Source organism: Rhinopithecus roxellana, chromosome 19 (genome assembly GCF_007565055.1).
Source record: "Rhinopithecus roxellana isolate Shanxi Qingling chromosome 19, ASM756505v1, whole genome shotgun sequence".
Taxonomy (NCBI): domain Eukaryota; kingdom Metazoa; phylum Chordata; class Mammalia; order Primates; family Cercopithecidae; genus Rhinopithecus; species Rhinopithecus roxellana.
Genome location: NC_044567.1, coordinates 52,423,283 through 52,446,929, shown reverse-complemented (window position 1 = coordinate 52,446,929; position 23,647 = coordinate 52,423,283). Strand labels below are relative to the sequence as shown.

Below are 23,647 nucleotides of genomic sequence, written 5' to 3'. Positions count from 1 at the left end.
TTTTTGTATTTTTAGTAGAGACAGAGTTTCACCATGTTGGCCAGGCTGGTCTTGAACTCCTGACCTCAAGCGATCCACCACGTCAGCCTCCCAAAGTGCTAGGATTACAGGCATGAACCACCACGCCTGGCCCTATTTTTCACTGATGAGTTTTAACAGTTCTTTGTATAATTTAGATAACAGTCCTTTTTTTTTTTTTTTTTTTTTTGGTGAGACAGGGTCTCGCTCTGTGGCCCAGGCTGGAGTCCAGTGGCTCACTGCCACCTCAACTTCCTGGTCTCAAGGGATTCTCCTGCCTCAGCTTCCCAAGTACCTACAACTATAGCCACACCACACTGTGCCCAGCTAACTTTAAAAAAAAAAAAATTGCAGAGACAAGGTCTTGCCATCTTGCCCAGGCTGGTCTCAAACTCCTGAGCTCAGTGATCCTCTCATCTTGGCCTCCCAAAGTGCTGGGATTATAGACATGAGCCACCATTCCAGCTAACAGGCCTTTAAAATGTGTCTTTTGAAAATATTGGCCAGGTGCGGTGGCTTACGCCTGTAATCCCAACACTTTGGGAGGCCAAGGCAGGAGGATCATGAGGTCAGGAGTTTGAGACCAGCCTGACCAACACAGTGAAACCCCGTCTCTACTAAAAATAAAAAAAATAAAAAAAATTAGCCAAGCATGGTGGCGCATGCCTATAATCCCAGCTACTTAGGAGGCTGAGGCAGGAGAATCACTTGAACCCGGGAGGCAGAGGTTGCAATGAGCCAAGATCACGCCACTGCACTCTAGCCTGGGCGACAGAGCGAGACTCCGTCTTTAAAAAAAAAAAAAAAAAAAAAGAAAGAATGAAAATATTTTCTACTAGTCTGTGGTTTGTCTTCTCATTCTCTTGACATCGTCTTTCTTAGACTAGATGTTTGTAATTTTAATGAAGTCCAGTTTATCAATTATTTCTTTCATGGATCATGCCCAGAAGTCACCACCATACCCGAGGTCATCAAATTTGCTCTTGTGTTATCCTCTAGGAGTTTCATAGTTTTGCATTTTACATTTAGGTGTACGATCCATTTTGAATTAACTTTTGTGAAAGGTGTAAAGTCTGTGTTTAGATTTTTTTTTTTTTTTTTTTTTTTTTTTTTGCATGCAGGTAGTGTTTCAATACTATCTGCTGAAAAGACTATCTTTTCTCCATTGTCAAAGATCAGTTGGCTCTATTTATGTGAGTCTATTTCTGGGCTCTCTATTCTGTTCCATTGATCTACTTGTTGTTTCACCAGTATTGCTGTCCTGATTAATGTAGCTTTATACTAAGTCTTGGAGTCAGGTAGTGTCAGTCCTCTAACTTGTTTCTCCTACAATATTGAGCTGGTTATTCTTGGTCTTTTGCCTTTCCGTATAAACTTTAGAATCAGTTTGTCAATATCCATAAAATAACTTGCTGGGATTTGGATTGGGATTGCATTGACTCTACAGATAAATTAGGAAGAAATTATATCTTGCCATTATTGAGTTGTTCTGTGAACATGGAATATCTATTTAGTTATCTGTTACATTTCATCAGTTTTATAGTCTGCCTCATTAAAAAACTTGTTCATACTGTAATGTCTTAATTTCAAATTCTACTTGTTCACCACTGGTATACAGAAAAGTGATTCACGTTTATATATTCACCTTGTATCCTGCAACTTTGCTTAATCACTTATTAGTTCCAGGAGTTTCTTGTTCTTTCAGATTTTTTACATAAATGATTGCCATCTGTGAACAAATACATTTTTATTTCTTCCTTCCCAGTCTCTACAATTTTTATTTCATTTTCTTGTCTTACTGCACTATATAGGACTTCCAGTATGATGTTAAAAAACAGTAATGATTCAATATGAGATTTGGGTGGGAAAATTTTTTTTTAAAGCACTGATGAGAGGGAACATCCTTGCCTTGTTCCTGATCTTAGTGGGCAAGCTCTGAATTCTTCACCATTGAGTATGATGTTGGCTGTAGTTTTCTTGTAAGTATTTATCAAGTTGAGGGAGTTCCCCTCTACTCCTATTTCCTAAGAGTTTTAATCATGAATCCGAGATAGATACTGTCAAATACTTTCTCTGCATCTACTGATATGATCATGTGACTTTTTTTTCCTCTTTAGTTTGTTGATGTGATGGATTATTATTATTTTTTTCAGACAGGGTCTTACTCCGTCAACCAAGCTGGAGCGCAGTGGCGCAATCTCAGCTCACTGCAGCCCTTACCTCCCAGGCTTAATTTTTTCCGCCTCAGCCTTCCGAGTAGCTGGCATTACAGGAGTGTGCCACCACACCTGGGTCATTTTTGTAGAGACAGGGTTTCACCATTTTGCCTAGGCTGGTCTTGAACTCCCAGGCTTAAGTGATCCACTGGCCTCGGCCTCCCAAAGTACTGGGATTACAGAAATAAGCCACTGCGCTCAGCCAGATTACATTAGTTTTTGGTTTTGTTTTGAGACAGGGTCTCACTTTCTTGCCCAGACTGGAGTGCAGTGGTGTGATCACTACTCACTGCACCCTCAACTGTACAAGCTCAAGCAATTCTCCCACCTCAGCCTCCTAAGTAGCTGAGACCACAGATGTATACTACCTCACCTGGCTGATTTTATTATTTGTAGAGATGAGGTCTTGCTCTGTTGCCCAAGCTGGTCTTGAATTTCTGGGCTCAATCAATTCTCCCACCTCGCCCTCCCAAAGTGCTGGGATTACAAGCATGAGCACTTTACCTAGCCTGATTTGAATATTGAACCAGACTTGCATATCTTGGATAAATCCCACTTGGTCATGGTCTTGGTCATTTTCATGCATTATTGCATTCAATTTGTTAATATTTTGTTGAGGATATTTGCATCTATGTTCATGAGAGATACTGGTACATATTTTTATTTTCTTGTAATATCCTTGGTTTTGGTATTAGGGTAATGGAAGTCTCATCGGTTGAGTTAGAAAGTCTCTCTGCTTCTATCTTCTGGGAGAGATTGTAGAGAATTGGTATAATTCTTTCTTAATTGTTTGGTAGAATTCATCAGTGAATCCATCTGGGCTTGGTGCTTTCTGTTTGGAAAGTCATTATTATTGATTCCATTTCTCTAATAAATATAGGCCCATTCAGAGTGTCTATTTCTTATTGTGTGAGTTTTGGCAGATTGTCTTTTGATGGAATTGGTCTATTTCATCTAGGTTATCAAGTAATGGGTACAGAGTTATTCATAGCATTCTGTTTTTTTTTTTTTTTTTTTGAGATGGAATTTTGCTCGTCGCCCTGGCTGGGGTGCAATGGCACGATCTCAGCTCACTGCAACCTCCACCTCCCAGGTTCAAGCGATTCTCCTGCCTCAGCTCCCCAGGTAGCTGGGACAATAGGTGCATGCCTCCACGCCTGGCTAATTTTTGTATTTTCAGTATTGATGGTTTCACCATGTTGGCCAGGCTTATCTTGAACTCCTGACCTCAGGTGGTCTACCTACCTCAGCTTCCCAAAGTGCTGGGATTACAGGCTGGAGCTACCACGCCCAGCTTTGTTTGTTTATTTATTTTGAGATGGAGTCTCGCTCTGTTACCCAGGATAGAGTGCAGTGGTACGATATTGGCTCAATGCAACCTCCACCTCCCAGGTTCAAGCGATTTTCCTGCCTCAGCCTCCCGAGTAGCTGGGACTACAGGTGCACAACACCATGCCTGGCTAACTTCTGTATTTTTGTAGAGATGTGGTTTCACCATGTTGGCCAGGCTGGTCTCGATCTCCTGATCTTAGGTAATCCACCTGCCTCGGCCACCCAAAGTGCAAGGATTACAGGCGTAAACCACCATGCCCGGCTACATTTATTATTCTTTTGATGTTCATGGGCTCTGTAGTGATGTCCTTGCTTTCATTTCTGATATTAGTCATTTGTGCCTTAGTTTTTTGGTTATCTTTCTTAGCCAGACTAGACGCTTATTGATTTTATTTATTATCTTTTCAAAGAACCAGCTTTTAGTTTTGTTTGGTTTTCTCTACTGATTTCCTATTCTCAATTTCATTGATTTCTGCTTTAATTTTTATTATTTTTCTTCTGCTTACTTTGGCTTTAATTTTCTCTTCTTTTTCTAGTTGCCTAAAGTATAAGCTTAGATTGTTGATTTTAGATCTTTCTTCTTTTCTAATACATACATTCAATGCTATAAATTTCCCTCTAAGCACTGCTTTTGCTGCATTCTACAAATTTGGTAAGGTGTGTTTTCATTTTCTTTTACTTCAAGATATTTTCAGTTTTCTCTTGAGATTTCTTCTTTAACCCATGCGTTATTTACAAGTATGTTGTTTAATCACTAACTATTTGAGGGATTTCCAGTTATCTTTCTGTTACTGATTTCTAGTTCAACTCCATGGTGGTCTGGAAGCAGACAATGTATTTCTGTTCCTTTATATTTATTAAGGTGTGTTTTGTGGCCTAGAATGTGGTCTAAGTGAATGTTTCATTCACTTCAGAAGAATGTATAATCTGCTGTTGTTGGACAAAGTAGTTTCTACATTTTAACTATATTCAGCTGACTGCTGCTGTTGAGTTGAACTATGTTCTAATTTTCTGCATGCCAAATCTGTCTTTCTGATAAAGCAGCACTGAAGTCTCCAAATATAATAGTGGATTCATCTCTTTCTCTGTGCAGTTCTATCAGTTTTTGCCTCACATATTTTGATGCTCTATTACATGTATATACATTAAAGATTATTGTCTTATTGGAGTATTGATCTGTGGTCATAATGTAATGCTTTTTATCCCTGATAACTTTCCTTGCTCTGTAGTCTGCTCTGTATAGAAATATAGCTACTCCCACTTTATTTAGTGTTAGTATGGTGGATCTTTCTTCATCTCTTTACTTTTAATCTATATGTATCTTTATACTTAAAGTTGGTTTCTTGTAGACAACATAAATTTGGGTCTTATTCTTTGATTAAACTCTCACAATCTCTGCCTTTTAATTGATGTAACTGACAAAACCACTGACATTTAAAGTGATTATTGACATAGCTGGATTAACAGCTACCATATTTGTTAATTTTTTTTTGTTAATCTTGTTCTTTGCTCCTCTTTTTGTCTTCCACAGTTCTTCTGCTCATTGTGGTTAACTGAGCATTTTATATGATTCCATTTCCTCTCCTTTCATAGCTTATCAATTATGCTTTTTTTTAAAAAAAAAACAAACTTTTTTTTTTTTTTTTTTTTTTGAGACAGTCTCGCTCTGTCGCCCGGGCTGGAGTGCAATGGCCGGATCTCAGCTCACTGCAAGCTCCGCCTCCTGGGTTTAAGCCATTCTCCTGCCTCAGCCTCCTGAGTAGCTGGGACTACAGGCGCCCGCCACCTCGCCCGGCTAGTTTTTTGTATTTTTTAGTAGAGACGGGGTTTCACTGTTATCCAGGATGGTCTCGATCTCCTGACCTTGTGATCCGCCCGTCTCAGCCTCCCAAAGTGCTGGGATTACAGACTTGAGCCACCGCGCCCGGCCCAAACAAACTTTTTTAAGTGGTTGCCCTAGAGTTTACAGTATACATTTCCAATGAATCCAAGTCCACTTTCAAATAACACTATACCATACTATAGTGCTATGCAATATACACTATGCAAATACTATAAGGTATTGCAAGTGCCTTATAATAACAAAATAATCCTGATTCTTCCCTCTCTTCCCTTGTACTGTTACTGTCATTCATTTCACTTATAACTATCTCGGCTCACTGCAACCTCCACCTCCTGGATTCAAGTGATTCTCCTGCCTCAGCCTCCAGAGTAGCTGGGATTACAGGCGCATGCCACCATACCCAGCTAATTTTTGTATTATTAGTAGAGACAGGGTTTCACCATATTGGCCAGGTTGGTCTCAAACTCCTGATCTCAGGTAATCCACCCACCTCAGCCTCCCAAAGTGCTGGGATTTAGAGGCATGAGCCACCGTGCCCAGCCCAGATGTAATTCTTATCTTTGCTCCTCTATAGGTAGTAATTTTCCTCTCTGGCTTTTTTCTAGATTTTTTTTCTTTATCGTTGATTATTTATAGTTTGACTATGATATGTCTGTATAGGCTTTTTTCCCTTTATCCTGTGCTATGGTTTGAATGTTTTTGTCCCTTTCAAAATTCATGTTGAAACTCTATCCCCAATGCAATAGTATTAAGAGTTGTGACCTTTTGTAGGTGATTGAGTCATGAGTGGTCTGCCCTCATGAATGGGATTACATGCCGTTGTCCTTTTTTCCCACCCATTCTATCCCTTCTGCCATGTGAGGACACTTAGATGGCACCTTCTATAAGGAACAGGCCCTCACCAGACAGTGAACCTGCCAGTGCATTGATCTTCTACTTCTAGCCTCTGGAACTGTAAGAAACACATTTCTGTCTTTTTATAAATTACCTAGTCTACAGGACTAAGATATCCTGCTTGGTGTTCTCTGAGGGGGAAATTCTCAATCATTATTCCTTAAAATATTGCTTCTAGGCTGGGCGCGGTGGCTCAAACCTGTAATCCCAGCACTTGGGGAGGCCGAGACGGGCGGATCACGAGGTCAGGAGATCGAGACCATCCTGGATAACACGGTGAAACCCCGTCTCTACTAAAAAAATACAAAAAACTAGCCGGGCGAGGTGGCGGAAGCCTGTAGTCCCAGCTGTTCGGGAGGCTGAGGCAGGAGAATGGCGTGAACCCGGGAGGCGGAGCTTGCAGTGAGCTGAGATCCAGCCACTGCATTCCAGCCTGGGCGACAGAGCGAGACTCAGTCTCAAAAAAAAAAGAAAAAAAAAAAAATATATATATATATATTGCTTCTATTCCTTTCACTCTTTCCTCTTTCCGGCATTCCCGTTATGTGTGTGTTGCATCTTTTGTAGTTATCTCACATTTCTTGGATATTCTGTTCCTGTTTTTTTCAGTCTTTTTTCTCTTTGCTTTTTTTTTTTTTTTTTTTTTTTGAGGCGGAGTCTCGCTCTGTCGCCCGGACTGGAGTGCAGTGGCCAGATCTCAGCTCACTGCAAGCTCCGCCTCCCGGGTTTACGCCATTCTCCTGCCTCAGCCTCCCGAGTAGCTGGGACTACAGGCGCCCGCCACCTCGCCCGGCTAGTTTTTTGTATTTTTTAGTAGAGACGGGGTTTCACCATGTTAGCCAGGATGGTCTCGATCTCCTGACCTCGTGATCCGCCCGTCTCGGCCTCCCAAAGTGCTGGGATTACAGGCTTGAGCCACCGCGCCCGGCCTTCTCTTTGCTTTTAAGTTTTGGAAGTTTCTATTGTCATATCTTCAAAGCTCCCAGATTCTCTCCTCTGCCATGTCCAGTCTACTGAGCCCATCAGAGACATTCTTCATTTGTTATATCACTTTTGATTTCTAGCATTTTGTTTTTCTTCTTAGCTTTTTCATCTTTCTGTTTACATTACCCATTAATTCTTGCATGTTGTCTACTTTTCCATTAAAGCCCTTAGCATACTAACCATGATTTTTAAAAATTCTTGGTCTGATAAATCCAACATTCCTGCCATATCAAACTCTGGTTCTGATGCTTCTTCAGTCTCTTCTGTGTATTTTCCCTTTTAGTATGCCTTGTAATTTTTTATCAAAAGGTGGATAGGATGCACTGGGTAAAAAGAACTGTGGCAAGCAGGCCTTTAGTAATGTAGTGGTAAGGTGCTGGAGGGAGGGGAAGTGTTCTACAGTCCTATGATTAGTTCTCAGTTTTTTGGTGAGCCTGTGAACTACAAATTTCACCAGTGTCTCTCAGTTTTCCCCCTTTAGGTGAGACAGGATGGCTAGAGAGGGCTGGAGTTGGGTATTAATTTCCCCCACATGAAAGAATAGAGTGAGCTGAAGTTGAGTATTATCCTTCCCCAAAGTAAGTTAGGCTCTGGTAAAATAGTTTCTCCTGAGGGTAGGCCTTGTTAAGATGAGCAGAATGCTCTGGCATATTTCAAAGTGATGATTTTTTTTTTCCTTCCCTCTGCTGGAAGCACAAGGGGATTTCTCTCTAATATTCATTGTGAGGGGCTGGTAGAAGTCTTGGAGGTAAAACTTACGAAAGCATGAGCAACCCCCATGACTGGGTCCCACTGAAGTTTTTAACTCTCTGTGTTACACTATTCTTGCACTGCTATAAAGAAACACCTGGGCTGGGTGTGGTAGTTCACACCTGTAATCCCAACACTTTGGAAGCTGAGGCATATTGCTTGAGTCCAGGAGTTCAACACTAGCCTGGGCAACATGGTGAAATCCTGTCTCTTCAAAAAAGTACAAAAATAAGGCAGGTGTCATGGCATGTGCCTGTGGTCTCAGGTACTCAGGGAGGCTGAGGCAGGAGGATCACTTGAGCCCAGGAGGCTGAGGCTACAGTGAGCTGAGATTGGGGCAGTGTACTCTCACCTGGGTGACACAGTGAGACCCCTTCTCAAAAAATAGAAATAACAAAACACCACCTGAGGCTAGGTAATTTATAAAGAGGTTTAATTGGCTCATGGTTCTGCAGGTTTTGCAGCAAGCATCGTGCCAGCATCTGCTCAGCTTCTGGGGAGGCCTCAAGAAGTTTACAATCATGGTGGATGGTGAACAGGGAGCAGTTGAGAGCGGGGGTGAGACAGAACAAGAGGGAAGATGCCACAAACTTTTACACAGTCAGATCTTGTGAAAACTCACTCACTGTTGCAAGGACACCACCAGGAGGATGGCATGAAACCATTTCATAAGATTCCTCATGATCCAATCACCTTCCACCAGACCCCATCTCCAACACTGGGGATTACAATTGAACATGGGATTTTAGTGGGAACAACATTCAACTAAATTACTCTCAGTCTTGTTCACAGGAGTCTCCAGCAATTTGTCAATTACACTTCATGTTTTCCTACCACAGGACTGGTTCCCACATAGGTTTCTGCTCCAGTAAATGTGATTCCATGTATCCACCTATCTGTCTCTTATTTTGGGGGCAACAGTGTGCGGTATGATTTCATGTCTCTGATGTATCTATGAAGAGTCAATTTCTTGGTTTGTTAAGCTTTTTACTTGTTAGGAACAAGTGGCAACTTTTGTTTTTTGAGACAGAGTCTCACTCTGTCACCCAGGCTGGAGTGCAGTGGTGTGATCTCGGCTCACTGCAAACTCTGCCTCCCAGGTTCAAGCAATTCTCTGCTTCAGCCTTCCGAATAGCTGGGATTACAGGTGCCTGCCAACATGCCCAGCTAATTTTTTTTTTAATTTTTATTTTTAGTAGAGACAGGGTTTCACCATCTTGGCCAGGCTGGTCTTGAACTCCTGACCTCATGATCCACCTGCCTAGGCCTGCCAAAGTGCTAGGATTACAGGCGTGAGCCACACACCCAGCCTACAAGTGGCACCTTCTAAGCTACCTACCTGCTGGACTGAAAGCTAAAAGCCCTGCTGCGTATAATGAGAAGCCAGACACTATCATATAACTGTTGTTCCCTTGCATGTGATGAGTAATTTTTCTTTTGCTGTTTTTGAGCTTATGCCTTTGGCTTTCAACAGTTTGACTAGGATGTATCTAGATGTGGTGGATCTCTTTGTGACTGTCCTACTTGGAGCTCACAAAGTTTCCTGGATATGTATATTAATGTTTGCGGTAGCCTAAATAATACCTTTCAAAGATGTCTACATTCTAATCCTAATCTCTAGAATCAGTGGGCATATTACTTCACTTATATGGTAAAAAGAAACTTTGCAGCTGTGATTAAATTAAGAATCTTGAGATAGGGGGATTATTCTAGACCCTCCAGAAGAAATCAAGCACTGCTGATGGCTTAATTTTAGGACTTCCAACTTTTAGAACTGTAAGATAATAAATATGTGGTTTATTAAGCCACTGAATTTGTGGTAATTTTATTATAGCTCTCGGCAAGTATGTCACAGACTCCTACTGCTCTCACTCAAAGTTCCATGTTTTTTCATGAATAAATGCTTCTTTTTTTAAAAACGGAGTTTTGCTCTTTTGCCCAGGCTGGAGTGCAATGGTGAGATCTTGGCTCATTGCAAACTCTGCCTCTTGGGTTCAAGAGATTCTCCTGCCCCATCCTCTCGAGTAGCTGGGATTACAGGCATGCACCACCATGCCCAGATAATTTTTGTATTTGTAGGTTTCACCATGTTGGCCAGGCTGGTCTTGAACTCCTGACCTCAGGTGATCCACCTACCTCAGCCTCCCAAAGTGCTTGGATTACAGGCATAAGCCATCATGCCTGGCCAAAGAAATGCTTCTTGGTTTATTGCATGTCTTAGGTCAATTTCCACACCCATGAAATTGTTGTTTTTGACAATTTCATCCTGTTTCATACTTTTTTAATAGGTTGGTTTTCTAGGAGATTTCCCAGCCTCCTCGTCTGCCATACCAGATACCTTGCCCCTTTGCCAAGGACTTTTTATTCATTCAGACACTCTATGCCTTATTTATTTATTTATTTATTTAAATAGAGATGGAGTCTTGTTATGTTGCCCAGGCTGGTCTTGAACTCCTGGACTCAAGCGATCCAGTGATCCTCCTACCTTAGCCTCCCGAAGTGCTGGAATTACAAGTATGAGCCACCATGCCTGGCTAAAGAAAATTCTATGCTATTTAACTGGAGAACTGAGTCCATTAACATTCAGTGTTATTATTGATAAGAACTTAATACTGCCATTTTATTCCTTATTTTCTGGTTGTTTTGTAACTCCTCTCTTCCTTTCTTCTGGTCTTCCTTTGTGGTTAAGTGATTTTCTCTGGTAGAATGTTTTGTTGCTTTATATTTTTAGTAAACCTATTATAAGTGTTTTGTATTGTGGTTCCCACGAACCTTACCAAAAAAATCTCACAGATGTAACAAGTCATTTTAAAGAGATAACAACTTATCTTAAATAACAAAGAAACAAATAGAAACAAAGAAAAATATGTTAAAAAAAAAAAACCCTTCTACACTTTATCCTCATCCCCCATATTTTGACTTTTAGTTGTCTCAATTTACATAATTTTATATTATCTACCTCTTAACAGGTTGCTATACCTATTATTGTTTTGATAGATTTGTCTTTTGGGCTCCACACTAGAGTTATAAGTGAATTGTATACCACAATTACAGTATTAGAGTATTCTGGGTTTGTCCACGTACTTACCTTTATCAGTGGGTTTTATACCTTCAAATGTTTTCCTATTTCCACATTGAGTGTTTTCTTTCTGTTTGAAGAACTCCCTTTAGCATTTCTTGTAAGATGGGTTTAGTGGTGGTAAATTCTCTCAACTTTGGTTTGTCTGGGAAATACTTTATCTCTCTTTCATATTTGAAGGACAATTTTGCTGGATACAGTATTTTTGAATGGCAGTTATTTTTTTCTTTCAGCACTTTGAAAATGTTGTTCCACACCTCCCTGGCCTGTATGGTTTCCTGTATGCTTTTTTGCATCGTGGTTCCCATGAGGCTTCTTCATCGAGAAGTCTGTTGCCAGACAAATTGGAGCTCCTTTATGTTATTTGCTTCTTTTTTCTTACTGCTCTTAGGATTCTCTCTTTGTTGACCTTTAAGAGTCTGATTATTGGCCGGGCGCGGTGGCTCAAGCCTGTAATCCCAGCACTTTGGGAGGCCGAGACGGGTGGATCACGAGGTCAGGAGATCGAGACTATCCTGGCTAACATGGTGAAACCCCGTCTCTACTAAAAAATACAAAAAAAACTAGCCGGGCGACGTGGCGGGCGCCTGTAGTCCCAGCTACTCGAGAGGCTGAGGCAGGAGAATGGTGTGAACCTGGGAGGCGGAGCTTGCAATGAGCTGAGATCCGGCCACTGCATTCCAGCCCGGGCGACAGAGCGAGACTCCGTCTCAAAACAACAAACAAACAAACAAACAAACCAAAAAAAAAGAGTCTGATTATTATATGCCTTGGGGTCTTATTTGGGTCAAATTTGATGTTCTCTGATTTTCCTGTTCCTGAATATTTGTATCTTTCTTAAGTTGTGTAAAGTTTTCTGTTATTTCTCAGACTAAGGTTTCTACCCTTTGCTCTTGCTCAACTCTCTCCTGAACACCAATAATTCCTAGTTTGGGCCTTTTCAGGTAGTTTTCTATATCTTATGGGCAATCTTCATGGCTTTTCCTTACTTTTTTTTCACCTTTGTGTATTTTCTGGTTTTGTTTGTTGGTTGGTTTGTTTGTTTTTTACCGTCTTGCTCTGTCGCCTAGGCTGGAGTGCAGTGGCATGATCCTGGCTCACTGCAACTTCCCCTTCCTGGGTTCAAGCGATTCCCCTGCCTCAGCCTCTCAAGTAGCTAGGATTTCAGGTGCACACCACCACACTCGGCTAATTTTTTATACTTTTTGGTAGAGACGGGGTTTCACCACATTGGCCAGACTGGTCTCCAACTCCTATACCTCAAGTGATCCACCCTTGGCCTCCAAAAATGCTGGGATTACAGGCATGAGCCACCGCGCCCAGCCGTGTATTTTCTTTTTTTTTTTTTTTGAGACGGAGTCTCGCTCTGTCACCCAGGCTGGAGTGCTGTGGCCAGATCTCAGCTCACTGCAAGCTCCGCCTCCCGGGTTCACGCCATTCTCCTGCCTCAGCCTCCCGGGTAGCTGGGACTACGGGCGCCGCCACCTCGCCCGGCTAGTTTTTTGTAGTTTTTAGTAGAGACGGGGTTTCACTGTGTTAGCCAGGATGGTCTCGATCTCCTGACCTCATGATCCGCCCGTCTCGGCCTCCCAAAGTGCTGGGATTACAGGCTTGAGCCACCGCGCCCGGCCTCCAGCCGTGTATTTTCAAATCGTCTTTCAGCTCACTGATTCTTTCCTCTGCTTGATCCATTCTGCTGCTGAAAGCCATTAATGAATTTTTCAGTTTAGCAACTGTATTTCTCAGTTCTGAGATTTCTGTTTTTTATTTCAATATCTTTGTTAAGTTTCTCTGATAAATTTCTGAATTGTGTGTGTGTGTGTGTGTGTGTGTGTGTGTGTCACCTTGGAGATCATTGAGTTTCCTTGAAACTACTATTTTGAATTCTTTATTAAAAAATTATTTTTCAGGGCTGGGCATGGTGGCTTCTCCCTGTAATCCCAGTGTTTTGAGAGGCTTAGGTGGGAGGATTGCTTGAGCCCAGGAGTTTGACACCAGTCTGAGCAACATGGTGAGAACTTGTCTCTACAAAAAATATAAAATAAATTTCAAAAATTATTTTATTTTTTAAAATAGACACACTAGGCCGGGCGCGGTGGCTCAAGCTTGTAATCTCAGCACTTTGGGAGGCCGAGACGGGCGGATCATGAGGTCAGAAGATCGAGGCCATCCTGGCTAACACGGTGAAACCCCGTCTCTACTAAAAAAATACAAAAAACTAGCCGGGCGATGTGGCGGGCGCCTGTAGTCCCAGCTACTCGGGAGGCTGAGGCGGAAGAATGGCGTGAACCCGGGAGGCGGAGCTTGCAGTGAGCTGAGATCCGGCCACTGCACTCCAGCCTGGGCTAGAGAGCGAGACTCCGTCTCAAAAAATAAAATAAAATAAAATAAAAAATAAATAAATAAAAAATAAAATAGACACACTATCTCACCATGTTGCCCAGGCTGGTCTCAAACTCCTGGGCTCAAGTAGTCCTCCTGTCTTAGCCTCCCTGATGCCTGGGATTACATGCCTGAGCCACTGTGCTGGCCTATTTTGAATTCTTGATCCTCCCACACTGTGCCCAGAGGACCTGTAGGTAAAAACCTCCTACAGTGTTGTGTTGCTGAGTAGCCATTATGATTTGCCATCTCCATTGAATTACAGAGCAGAGTTTCCAGGGCTGGAGATGGCAGTCCTGCCTCCCACCTTTGTCTCTGCCTGTCCTCAGGATTTCCCCCTTCAGGCACTTGAGATGCTTCCTGTGGGTTAAGGCAGGGACAAGTCTCCTGCTAGGGAATCTAAGATGATGAGGATGTTGGTTGTTCATCTCAGTCTTACTTTTTCCAGTGCAAAAATGGTGACTTGCAGGGAAATTTTCCTCACACTTGGTGCCAGGCAGAATGGATGTGGAAGTCCAATTCTCTTACCATCTGCTGGGAGCTTTTTCATTTCTCCATGGCCTCGAGAATTGTCTCATCTTCATGTTTGAGTTCTGGGACATTTCTGGTGATACTCTCAGTACTATACATTTGTTTTTGGTTTTCTGTGGGAGTGAGTGAAGTCAGCTTATTTCTATGTTGCTACTTTGGAACCAGAAGTAGTCCAAATATATATTCTCATTTCTGTACTCTTTTCGTCAACCCCATGTTCAGTGGGCTGACTTCCATGTGTACTTCAGGGCCCCAAGTTCTGCCATAGCCCAAGGCTTCATTCAGAGCCTTCACTGATATAAGGCACACTGGTTTTGGTCTACAACAGTGGCAGCATTTAAAATGTCCTGAGATCACTGGCTACAGCAAGACCCCCAGCTCTGTTCAGCAACTCAACAGATTCTAAGCGCCGCAAATTTCCCAAGGACTTATTAATATAATTATCCCACTGCTAGAAATTAAAATCTTGATAAAACAGACAAAAAACCCTAATCACATAGAAATTATGTCTCTGAAATAATCCTATCCAAATGCCTTCATAGTAATGCATGTCAATTAGAAACTTTCAAGAAGAGATGCCTTTTAAGACATTACATATGCCAAGTTAAATAAAAAATGTTTGGGGAAAAAGGCAATATCCTTAATTCCAAGTTTATGAGAAAAAAAGATAGTAGATCATTGCAAAACTTACCTCTTGTTGTAAGAATTAACGTTTCCTCACTTTAACCAGTACCCTTGGCCTGGGGTCAATTGCTATAGTTGTCCAACCACATCTTCCTTCTGATTCAGTAAGAAACCACATTTTGTTTCTTGCAATTCATTGTTTTTTCCACAAAATAAATTCTCTTTAAATTCAAGTCTGACTTGCTTTTTGCTTAAGATCAAATTGCTAGCTGCCATTTTTCTATTGAGATATAAATAAATTTGAGGTGTGAATGACCACTTCACATGGTTGATACAGCAAACTATTGTTGGAACCAGGCAGATCTTGGATCAAATACCAACATCATACTGACTAAGTGAGTACCTTTGAACAAGTTACTTAATGGTTTAGCCAGTTTCCTCATCTGCAAAATGTATCTAATATCTGCCTTATGAGATTGCAGAAAGGATTAAATACATATATGCATGTTTTTTGTTTTCTGTTTTTTGTTTTTGTTTTCTGAGACAAGGTCTCACTCTGTCACCTAGGCTGGAGTGCAGTAGCGTGATCTCAGCTCACTGCAGCCTTGACCTCTGGGGCTCAAACAATCCTCCCACCACAGCCTCCCAAGTAGCTGGGACTACAGGCGCATGCCACCATGCCCAGATAATTCTTTGTACAGATCCGGTTTTGCCACGTTGCCCAGGTTTGTCTTGAGCTCCTGAGTTCAGACAATCTGCCTGCCTCAGTCTCCCAAAGTGCTGGGATTACAAACATGTGCTATGCTACAGCACCCAGGCTTATATGTAGATTAGGAGGCATTTTATTTGGTTTAGCTAAATGATATTATTACGACAACTACTGGATTATCTATCTGGAGTGGGTGTTAGGTAATATAAGAAACAGTAAAGAGAAGGAATGAAGAAAATGGATAAATTATTATTCTTCCTTGTGCCCAACACTAATGGGCAACAAAATTAACTACAGATGCTCTTCAATTTACATAGGGTTATATCTCAATAAACCCATCATAAGTTGAAAATACCATAAATAAAAATGCATTTAATACACCTAACCTACCAAACATCATAGCTTAGCCTAACCTACCTTAAACATGCTCAGAATGCTTACATTAGCCTACAGTTAGGCAAAATCATCTCAGATAAACCTATTTTATAATAAAGTGTTGACTATTTCATGTAATTTATTTATTTATTTATTTATTTTGAGACGGAGTCTGGCTCTGTCGCCCAGGCTGGAGTGCGGTGGCCGGATCTCAGCTCACTGCAAGCTCCGCCTCCCGGGTTCACGCCATTCTCCTGCCTCCGCCTCCCAAGTAGCTGGGACTACAGGCGCCCGCCTCGTCGCCCGGCTAGTTTTTTGTATTCTTTAGTAGAGACGGGGTTTCACCGTATTAGCCAGGATGGTCTCGATCTCCTGACCTTGTGATCCGCCCGTCTCGGCCTCCCAAAGTGCTGGGATTACAGGCTTGAGCCACCGCGCCCGGCTCATGTAATTTATTAATGCTGTACTGAAAATGAAAAACAGAATGGGTATATAGGTACTTGAGTATAGTTTCTACATGCATATGACTGTTGCACCATCATAAAGTTGAAAAATGGTTGAGTAAAAACATCATAAGCTGGGAACCATCTGTAGTTTAAATTTCCTTATCTCTCCTTATCCAGCAATGGAAAATTTTTAAAATTTTTAAAATTCCCCTTTTCATTAATTGAGATGCGTCTGCAAGTACAATATTCTACCACATGCAACATACTAAGAAATGTAACATTTCCCCGTAAACCTGCATTTAAATGTTTTTAAACACATTTTCTGAAGAGTTACTGAGAAACATTCCATTAAGTACCACAATTTAAAAATTGACAGGTTGATTTTTTTTTTTTTTGAGACGGAGTCTTGCTCTGTCACCCAGGCTAGAGTGCAGTGGCGCGATCTCAGCTTACTGCAAGCTCTGCCTCCTGGGTTCATGCCATTCTCCTGCCTCAGCCTCCTGAGTAGCTGGGACTACAAGCACCAGCACCATGCCTGGCTAATTTTTCGTATTTACTTTCAGTAGAGACGGGGTTTTACCATGTTAGCCAGGATGGTCTTGATCTCCTGACCTCGTGATCCACCCGCCTCGGCCTCCCAAAGTGCTGGGATAACAGGCATAAGCCACCGTGCCCGGCCTACAGGTTGATTTTTTTTTTAATCCACTAGAATGGTGGGGGTCTCTATCATTTCTCTGAATAGATTCCTTTGGAAATCTGATTTTTACTATGTCTGCTAAAAGGCAAGTATATAAAAAATTGTGTAAATGATTTCAGGAGACCTACAAAACCCTTGAAGCCCATCTGTACGCTCCAAGTTACAATACCTACTTTTACTGGAAAATCTTTTTTTTTTTTTTTGGAGACAGAGTCTCACTCTGTCACCCAGGCTGGAGTACAGTGGCATGATCTGGGCTCACTGCAACATCCGCCTCCTGGGTTCAAGTGGTTCCTCTGCCTCAGCCTCCCAACTAGCTGGGATTACAGGCATGTACCACTATGCCCAGCTAATTTTTGTAAATTTTAGTAGAGACAGCGTTTCACCATGTTGGCCAGGCTGGTCGCGAACTCCTGACCTCAGGTGATCCACCCACCTTGGCCTCCCAGAGTGCTGGGATTACAGGCATGAGTCACCCTGCCCAGCCTGGAAAATCCTTCTGCAATGCAAATATTCACCATTTAAACTTGGGTGAATTAGTAAACCTGGGTTTTTCTAAATCTAGATTCCTTAAACTAAGGCAGTCCAGCATGACAAATGAAATGCTTGTTAGATTTATAGTTCCTGCATGTTGGAGCAACTGATTTGGAATAAAAATGTTTCCACCATTTACTTCCTCTGTTTGATTTGGGAACTTATCCCGTTTGGACCCCAGTTTTCTCACCTCCAGAATGAGTAGATTCTCATTCTACCTGCATCTCAAGGCAGTTATAAGATAAGACCTAAAGAGGTAACAGTTCCTTATTCACCATAAAGCATTACACGTTGAATGGAGTCTGCTGGAATGATCTGTCTTCAGACCTGTCCTCAGCTGCTACAAGCATCCTCTACTGCTGCATGTCTACATCAGGTGAGTGTTTCTCAACCTGAGAGTAAGAAATTAGATCACAAGAAAGCCCAGAATTGTCTAGAACCTCCTGCCAGAGCTCCTAGAACCCTTGGTTGCACTTGACCTGTCCACAGGTGGTCTCTCTCTGGTGGCCTAAGAAAGGCCACTGTTCCTAGTGCAAACATAGCTTACTTAATAAAATACTAGCTAAGTACAGCAAGGAAGCTCAAAACAACTGGTAAGCAATATTCAATCAATTTATCAGTCATCTGAACCAGAGCAACTCTATTTTGAATACAGGCTGGGTAAAATAAGGCTGAGACCTACTGGGCAGCATTCCCAGGTTAGGCATTCTAAGTCACAAGATGAGACAGAGATCGCATAAGATACAGGTCACAAAGACCTTGCTGATAAAGCAGGCTGAAGTAAAGAAGCCAGCCAAAACCCACCAAATGGAAAATGGCAATGAAAGTGACCTCTGGTCATCCTCACTGCTCATACATTCTAATTATAATGCATTAGCACACTAAACAACACTTCCACCAGCACGATACCAGTTTACAAATGCCATGGCAAGGTCAAGAAATTACCCTATATGGTCTATGAAGGGAAGGAACCCTCAGTCACGGAATTACCACCCCTTTCCTGGAAAATTCATGAATAATCCACCCCTTGTTTAGCATATAATCAGGAAATGACCATAAAAGTGGCCAGCCAACAGCCCTCAGGGCTGCTGTGCCTATGGAGTAGCCATTATCTTGTTTCTTTACTTCTCTAATAAACTTGCTTTCACTTTTCTCTATGAATTGGCCTCAAATTATTTCTTACACAAGATCCAAGAACCCTCTCTTGAGGTCTGGATCGAGACTCTTTTCCGCTAGCAAATTCAGTGGCCATCACAGACCTCTCCCTCCACTAAGCAGTTTAAGTGGCCAAGTCTCATGTTACTGGGAACTTTAGAAGATGGCAGGGAGAGTTCAGATAAAATCCTAAGGAATTTGTTGTATTTCCTATCTGGGTGGGTGGCAAGAAGCTTTCAAACTGAATTTACACGCCATTCCATCCCAGTTTTCACCCTCATGCTTATGGCTTTCCAGAATAGAGAGTTAATTTCTGCATTAAAATAACATTGGCTACCAAAGAAAGGTTTCATATGTGTATAATGGGGTGGGAATGAATAATTCCTACACCAGTCAACATTATGGATGTTGCTCTAGTCCAACATTTTACCGTACTGTAAGTAAATTTTTTTTTAGTTGTCATGCAAACATATAGTAAAAATTTTAAAACTGAATTTTCCCTGTTGCCTAAAGGGAAGGAGATCTTTTCTCTCCTTCCTTTTCCTTACAGCATTTCTTTGAAAAACCCAGTATTTATAAATTATTCCTCTTTCCCTTTGATATGTATGCAAATCTTTTAAAAGACTAAATAAACTAGCCCTATCTTACCTTTTTTAAACCCAGTAAATACAGTAAAACCCAGGACTGTTTTTCTGAAGGGCCTGGAACTCCCTCCTTTATATTTATTCATTTATTTAAAAAAATTTTTTTTAGATGAAGTCTCACTCTGTAGCCTAGGCTGGAGTGCAGAGGCACAATGTCGACTCACTGCAACCTCCCTCCTGGTTCAAGTGATTCTCCTGCCTCAGCCTCCCAAGTAGCTGGGATTACAGGCGCGTGCCACCACACCCAGCTAATTTTTGTATTTTTAATAGAGATGGGGTTCGACATGTTGGCTAGGCTGGTCTCGAACTCCTGACCTCAAGTGATCTGCTCTCCTCAGCCTCCCAAAGTACTGGAATTACAGGCGTGAGCCACCATGCTCAGCCAAACCCCCTGAATCCCCTATTTTAAATGGAAATATCCAGGAAGAAAATGACCCAGCCCTGTCACTGTGGGAGTTTAACCTAGGCACCTCAACTACTTGTTTTATCATAGAGCTGTTTTATGTTTTCCTTTGGAAAAAAGTAACTAGGTGGCACAGATGACCAACCCAATTACCAAATGAATTTAGAATGAACTATGAAAGCATGTAAAGCAAATGGTGCTATCAAGTCTTCTTACAAGAGGACAAATTACCATTAATCTTGAGACTACATAATGGGTTGTATCTGCTCAGCTACATACAAATAAATGGTGGCATTTATTTGTATTTGGTATTTCTTTTCTGAAAGAAACTGCATTAGTATATTATCCATAATACATCCCAGTCTGGTTTAATGCTTATTATTCTTTTTCTTTTCTTTTTTTTTTTTTTTTTTTTTTTTTTTGAGTCAGAGTCTTACTCTGTTGCCCAGGCTGGAATGCAGTTTACTGCAGCCTCAAAGTCCTGGGCTCAAGCGATCCTCCTGACTCAGCCTTCAGAGTAACTGGGACGACAGGTGCACATCACCACACCTAGATAATTTTTTATTTTTTGTAGAGATGGGGTCTCCCTTTGTTGCCCAGGCCAGTCTCAAACTCCCGGCCTCACGTGATCCTCCCACCTCAGCCTCCCAAAGCACTGAAATTACAGGTGTGAGCCACCACATTCAGCCTCACACAGGTCTTTAGGTAACAAGATAGAAACTCCTCCTAGTCTCAAGACTTCACACATGCCCTTCCCTCCTTCTGTTAGCTCTTTGTCCATTTACCTCCAACTCAGTCCTTGAAGTCTCAGCTAAATATTATTTTCTTGGGAAAGCCTTCCCTGTCTCTCCTCATTCCCCCCCAACACCCCCACCGCTCCCAGCATGCCGGTGACTCCATTATGTATTCTCACAGCACCCTCTACTGTTCTCCACAGCATGCACCACAATCGTAATTAACATTTAGTTTTATGTATATATTTACTGTCTATCTCCCTTGCTAGATTTATAAGCAATTTAAAGACAGCGTTTTATCTGTTTTGGTCATCACTGTATCCACAACACCCAGCACAATCCTGGTACACTGTAAGCGTTCAATAAGTATCTGAAGGAATTAATAAGATTTGTAGCTAAGCGCTAGGTTCTGAAGTGACGTGGTATTGGAGCTGCCTTTACCGGCTCTATGCCTTCGTTGTTGTTATTTGAGGCAGGGTCTCGGTTTTTTTTTTCCCCCAAGATGGAGTCTCGCTCTTGTCGCCCAGACTAGAGTGCAGTGGCGGGATCTCAGCTCACTGCAACCTCTGCCTCCCAGGTTCAAGCGATTCTCCTGCCAAAACCTCCTGAGTAGCTGGGATTACACGCATCCACCACCACGCCCGGCTAATTTTTGTTTGTTTGTTTGTTTTGAGACGGAGTCTTGCTCTGTTGCCCAGGCTCGAGTGCAGTGGCGGGATCTCGGCTCACTGCAAGCTCCGCCTCCCGGGTTCACGCCATTCTCCTGCCTTAGCCTCCCGAGTAGCTGGGACTACAGGAGCCCTCCACCACGCCCGGCTAATTTTTTTGTATTTTTTTTAGTACAGACAGGGTTTCACCGTGTTAGCCAGGATGGTCTCGATCTCCTGACCTCGTGATCCGCCCACCTCGGCCTCTCAAAGTGCTGAAATTACAGGCGTGAGCCACAGCGCCCGGCCAATTTTTGTATTTTTTACTAGAGACTGGTTTCACCATGTTGGCCAGGCTGGTCTCGAACTCCTTACCTCAGGTGATCCCCCCACCACCTCAGCCCCCAAAGGTGTGAGCCACCGTACCTAGCTAAGACAGGGTCTCACTTTGTCACCCAGACTTGAATACAATGGCTTGATCTCGGCTCACTGCAGCCTCAATCTCCCAGCTTCAAGCAATCCACTTGCCTCGGTCCCAACAAGTAGCTGGGACTACAAGCCTGTGCCACCATGCCTGGCTAATAGCTCTATGCCTTAGGATAAATTTCTCAACATCTCTAAGCCCACTTCTCCCTCCATAAATGAAGATTATAGTTCCTATTATTAGGGTTATTACGGGATTGAGTAATTCAGTAAAGGGATTAGTACAGTGCCTGGAACATAGTAAACACTCAAAAAATATCAACTATTATTAAGGAATGGAGAAAAGGGGACATGTACATGGTAGGGAAGGCACATTCCACACCTTTGATAAAGGCACAAACATAGCTTCCATTATGCAAACACACCGTTGCAATCGGCAACAGTGTAAGCAAGTATTCTGCTTACTAAATGTATATGAAACCCAAACGTTACTTCAAAAGTAACTTCACGATTCTCAAATCATTACACCAAAGGTTTGGAAACTGAAAAAAGAGCATTACGTGGCTACCATTTGTTGAATACCTACTACGTGCCAGACACCAGCTGAGCACCTTGCAAGTGCAGTCTCATTTACGCTTCACAACAACCTTATGAGTGGGTTTGTTATTCCCAGTTACAGCTGAAGAAACAGACACTCCGAGTTTAAAACATTTGCCCAAAGCCGCACAGCCAGGAAGCCACAGAGTAAGTATTGGAAGAGCAAGACATCTCAAACAGCCATTCCCGTGGACGCTCGAGTCAGCACCCTCCTTCTGCCTTCTGAAAAACCGGAGTTCCTTTGGCTAGTCCTAACTCGCCATCACTGGCTAAGGCGCCACCGGCCCCCAGCGCTCAACCCTCGGTCCCGCCGCTGGCACACGATGCGGGGGCTCCCCTACGTCGCGCAGAAATGCGGGAATAAACAGGCTCGAGCCAGGAGCCCTCTGGGAGCAGAGGCCTTTCACACACAGAGCCCAGCGCGACACCCATTTCCAGCCGCGGAAACCGGACTGAAGAGACCTCGGCGACAGGCGGGGTTCCCAGCCAAGCACTCGCCCGAGCCAGAGCCCTGGTCCCAGCGCCTGGGCTGTCTTCCTTCAGAGTTCGGCGTCGCGGGGATCCGAAAGCCGCCCGGGATTCCGCGCGCTCCCCCAGGGCCCGCGGCCTTCGCTCGACCACTACACCGCTTCCCCTCACCCAGGCCGGGGAGTCGCCTCAGCTCAAGGCCAGACCCTATCCCCTGATCTCGGAGGTTCCTTCTTCCCCAGCCCCTACCTGGTTGCCGGAGAGACCATAGTCAATCCATCCTCCCGCCTCGGAAATGACGTGAACGCAGCCGGCGAGGCTCCGTCCAATCCCAGCGATGAGGCTGCGCATGCACGTTGGGCGGGCGTCCCTCGAGGTGTACGTAGGACCCGCTAGACCCGAGATCTGAACAGGGTCCACCTGCATAACTACAGTGCCTTCATCTTCCGGAGAGAAATTCCGAAGGTCGTGGTTGGTGTTCCGTGGACTTTCGGCGAAGAACATAGTTGGAGAATTCACGATACAGTTATCAAGATGATTATAATGTCACAGTAATCTGAACAGTCTGATAACTGGTACAAAGGTAAAAACAATGAATGAAAAAGAGAGAGGCCAGAAACAGACCCGCAGCTATGTAGTCACTTTTTCCTCCTACAAGTAGCCACGGTAATGCAATAAGGAAAGTTTTGTTCAATATATAGTGCTACGTCAATTGAATGTCGATTGGGGGAAAATGAACCTTGACTCCTATCTCAAGTAAAATAATTCTAGATGGATGGTAGACCTGAATGTGAACAGTACAACTCTAGACAATAAAATCGCAGAATATCATGACCATGAGAGAGGAAAATAACGTTTTAGCAGAACACAAAAAGTGCCAGTCCTAAAGGAAAAGGCTGATAAATTGGGCGTCAGTAACTATAAGACACCAAAAAGACCCCATTGAGAAAAGAGAAAGACAATAGAACAGACAAGGTATTTGTAATACATATATCTGAAAATGAATTTCATTCAGAATATATACGTACTTCTTGCAAATAAATTTTTTGAAGGACCTGAAGTGATTTAAAAAAAAAAAAAAAAAAAAGCATGAAAAGAGGATATTGAGAGAGTAAAGGGCAGAGGAAGGAAGGGGCAGGGCAGAGGAAGGAAGGGGTGGGGG

At 42.7% G+C, this 23,647-nt stretch overlaps 1 protein-coding gene across 2 annotated transcripts in view; it reads right to left on the bottom strand.

The window, feature by feature from the left end:
- DHRS7B (dehydrogenase/reductase 7B) overlaps positions 1–23,052 on the bottom strand; it is a 53,040-nt gene extending 29,988 nt beyond the window's left edge. Inside the window, exons 1-2 of one of the 2 annotated variants that reach the window (XM_030923073.1) lie at positions 22,735–22,753; positions 14,721–14,809 (exon numbers count right to left, since the gene is read on the bottom strand). Coding sequence is in view for 1 of the 2 variants with exons in the window: in XM_010383768.2 (XP_010382070.1) it covers positions 22,735–22,754 (20 nt within the window). In the remaining variant the exon portion in view is untranslated. Of the gene's footprint in view, positions 1–14,720; positions 14,810–22,734 lie in introns of both variants that reach the window. The other variant, XM_010383768.2, reaches the window with a different exon arrangement.
- Between the last annotated feature and the right edge of the window lie 595 nt (positions 23,053–23,647).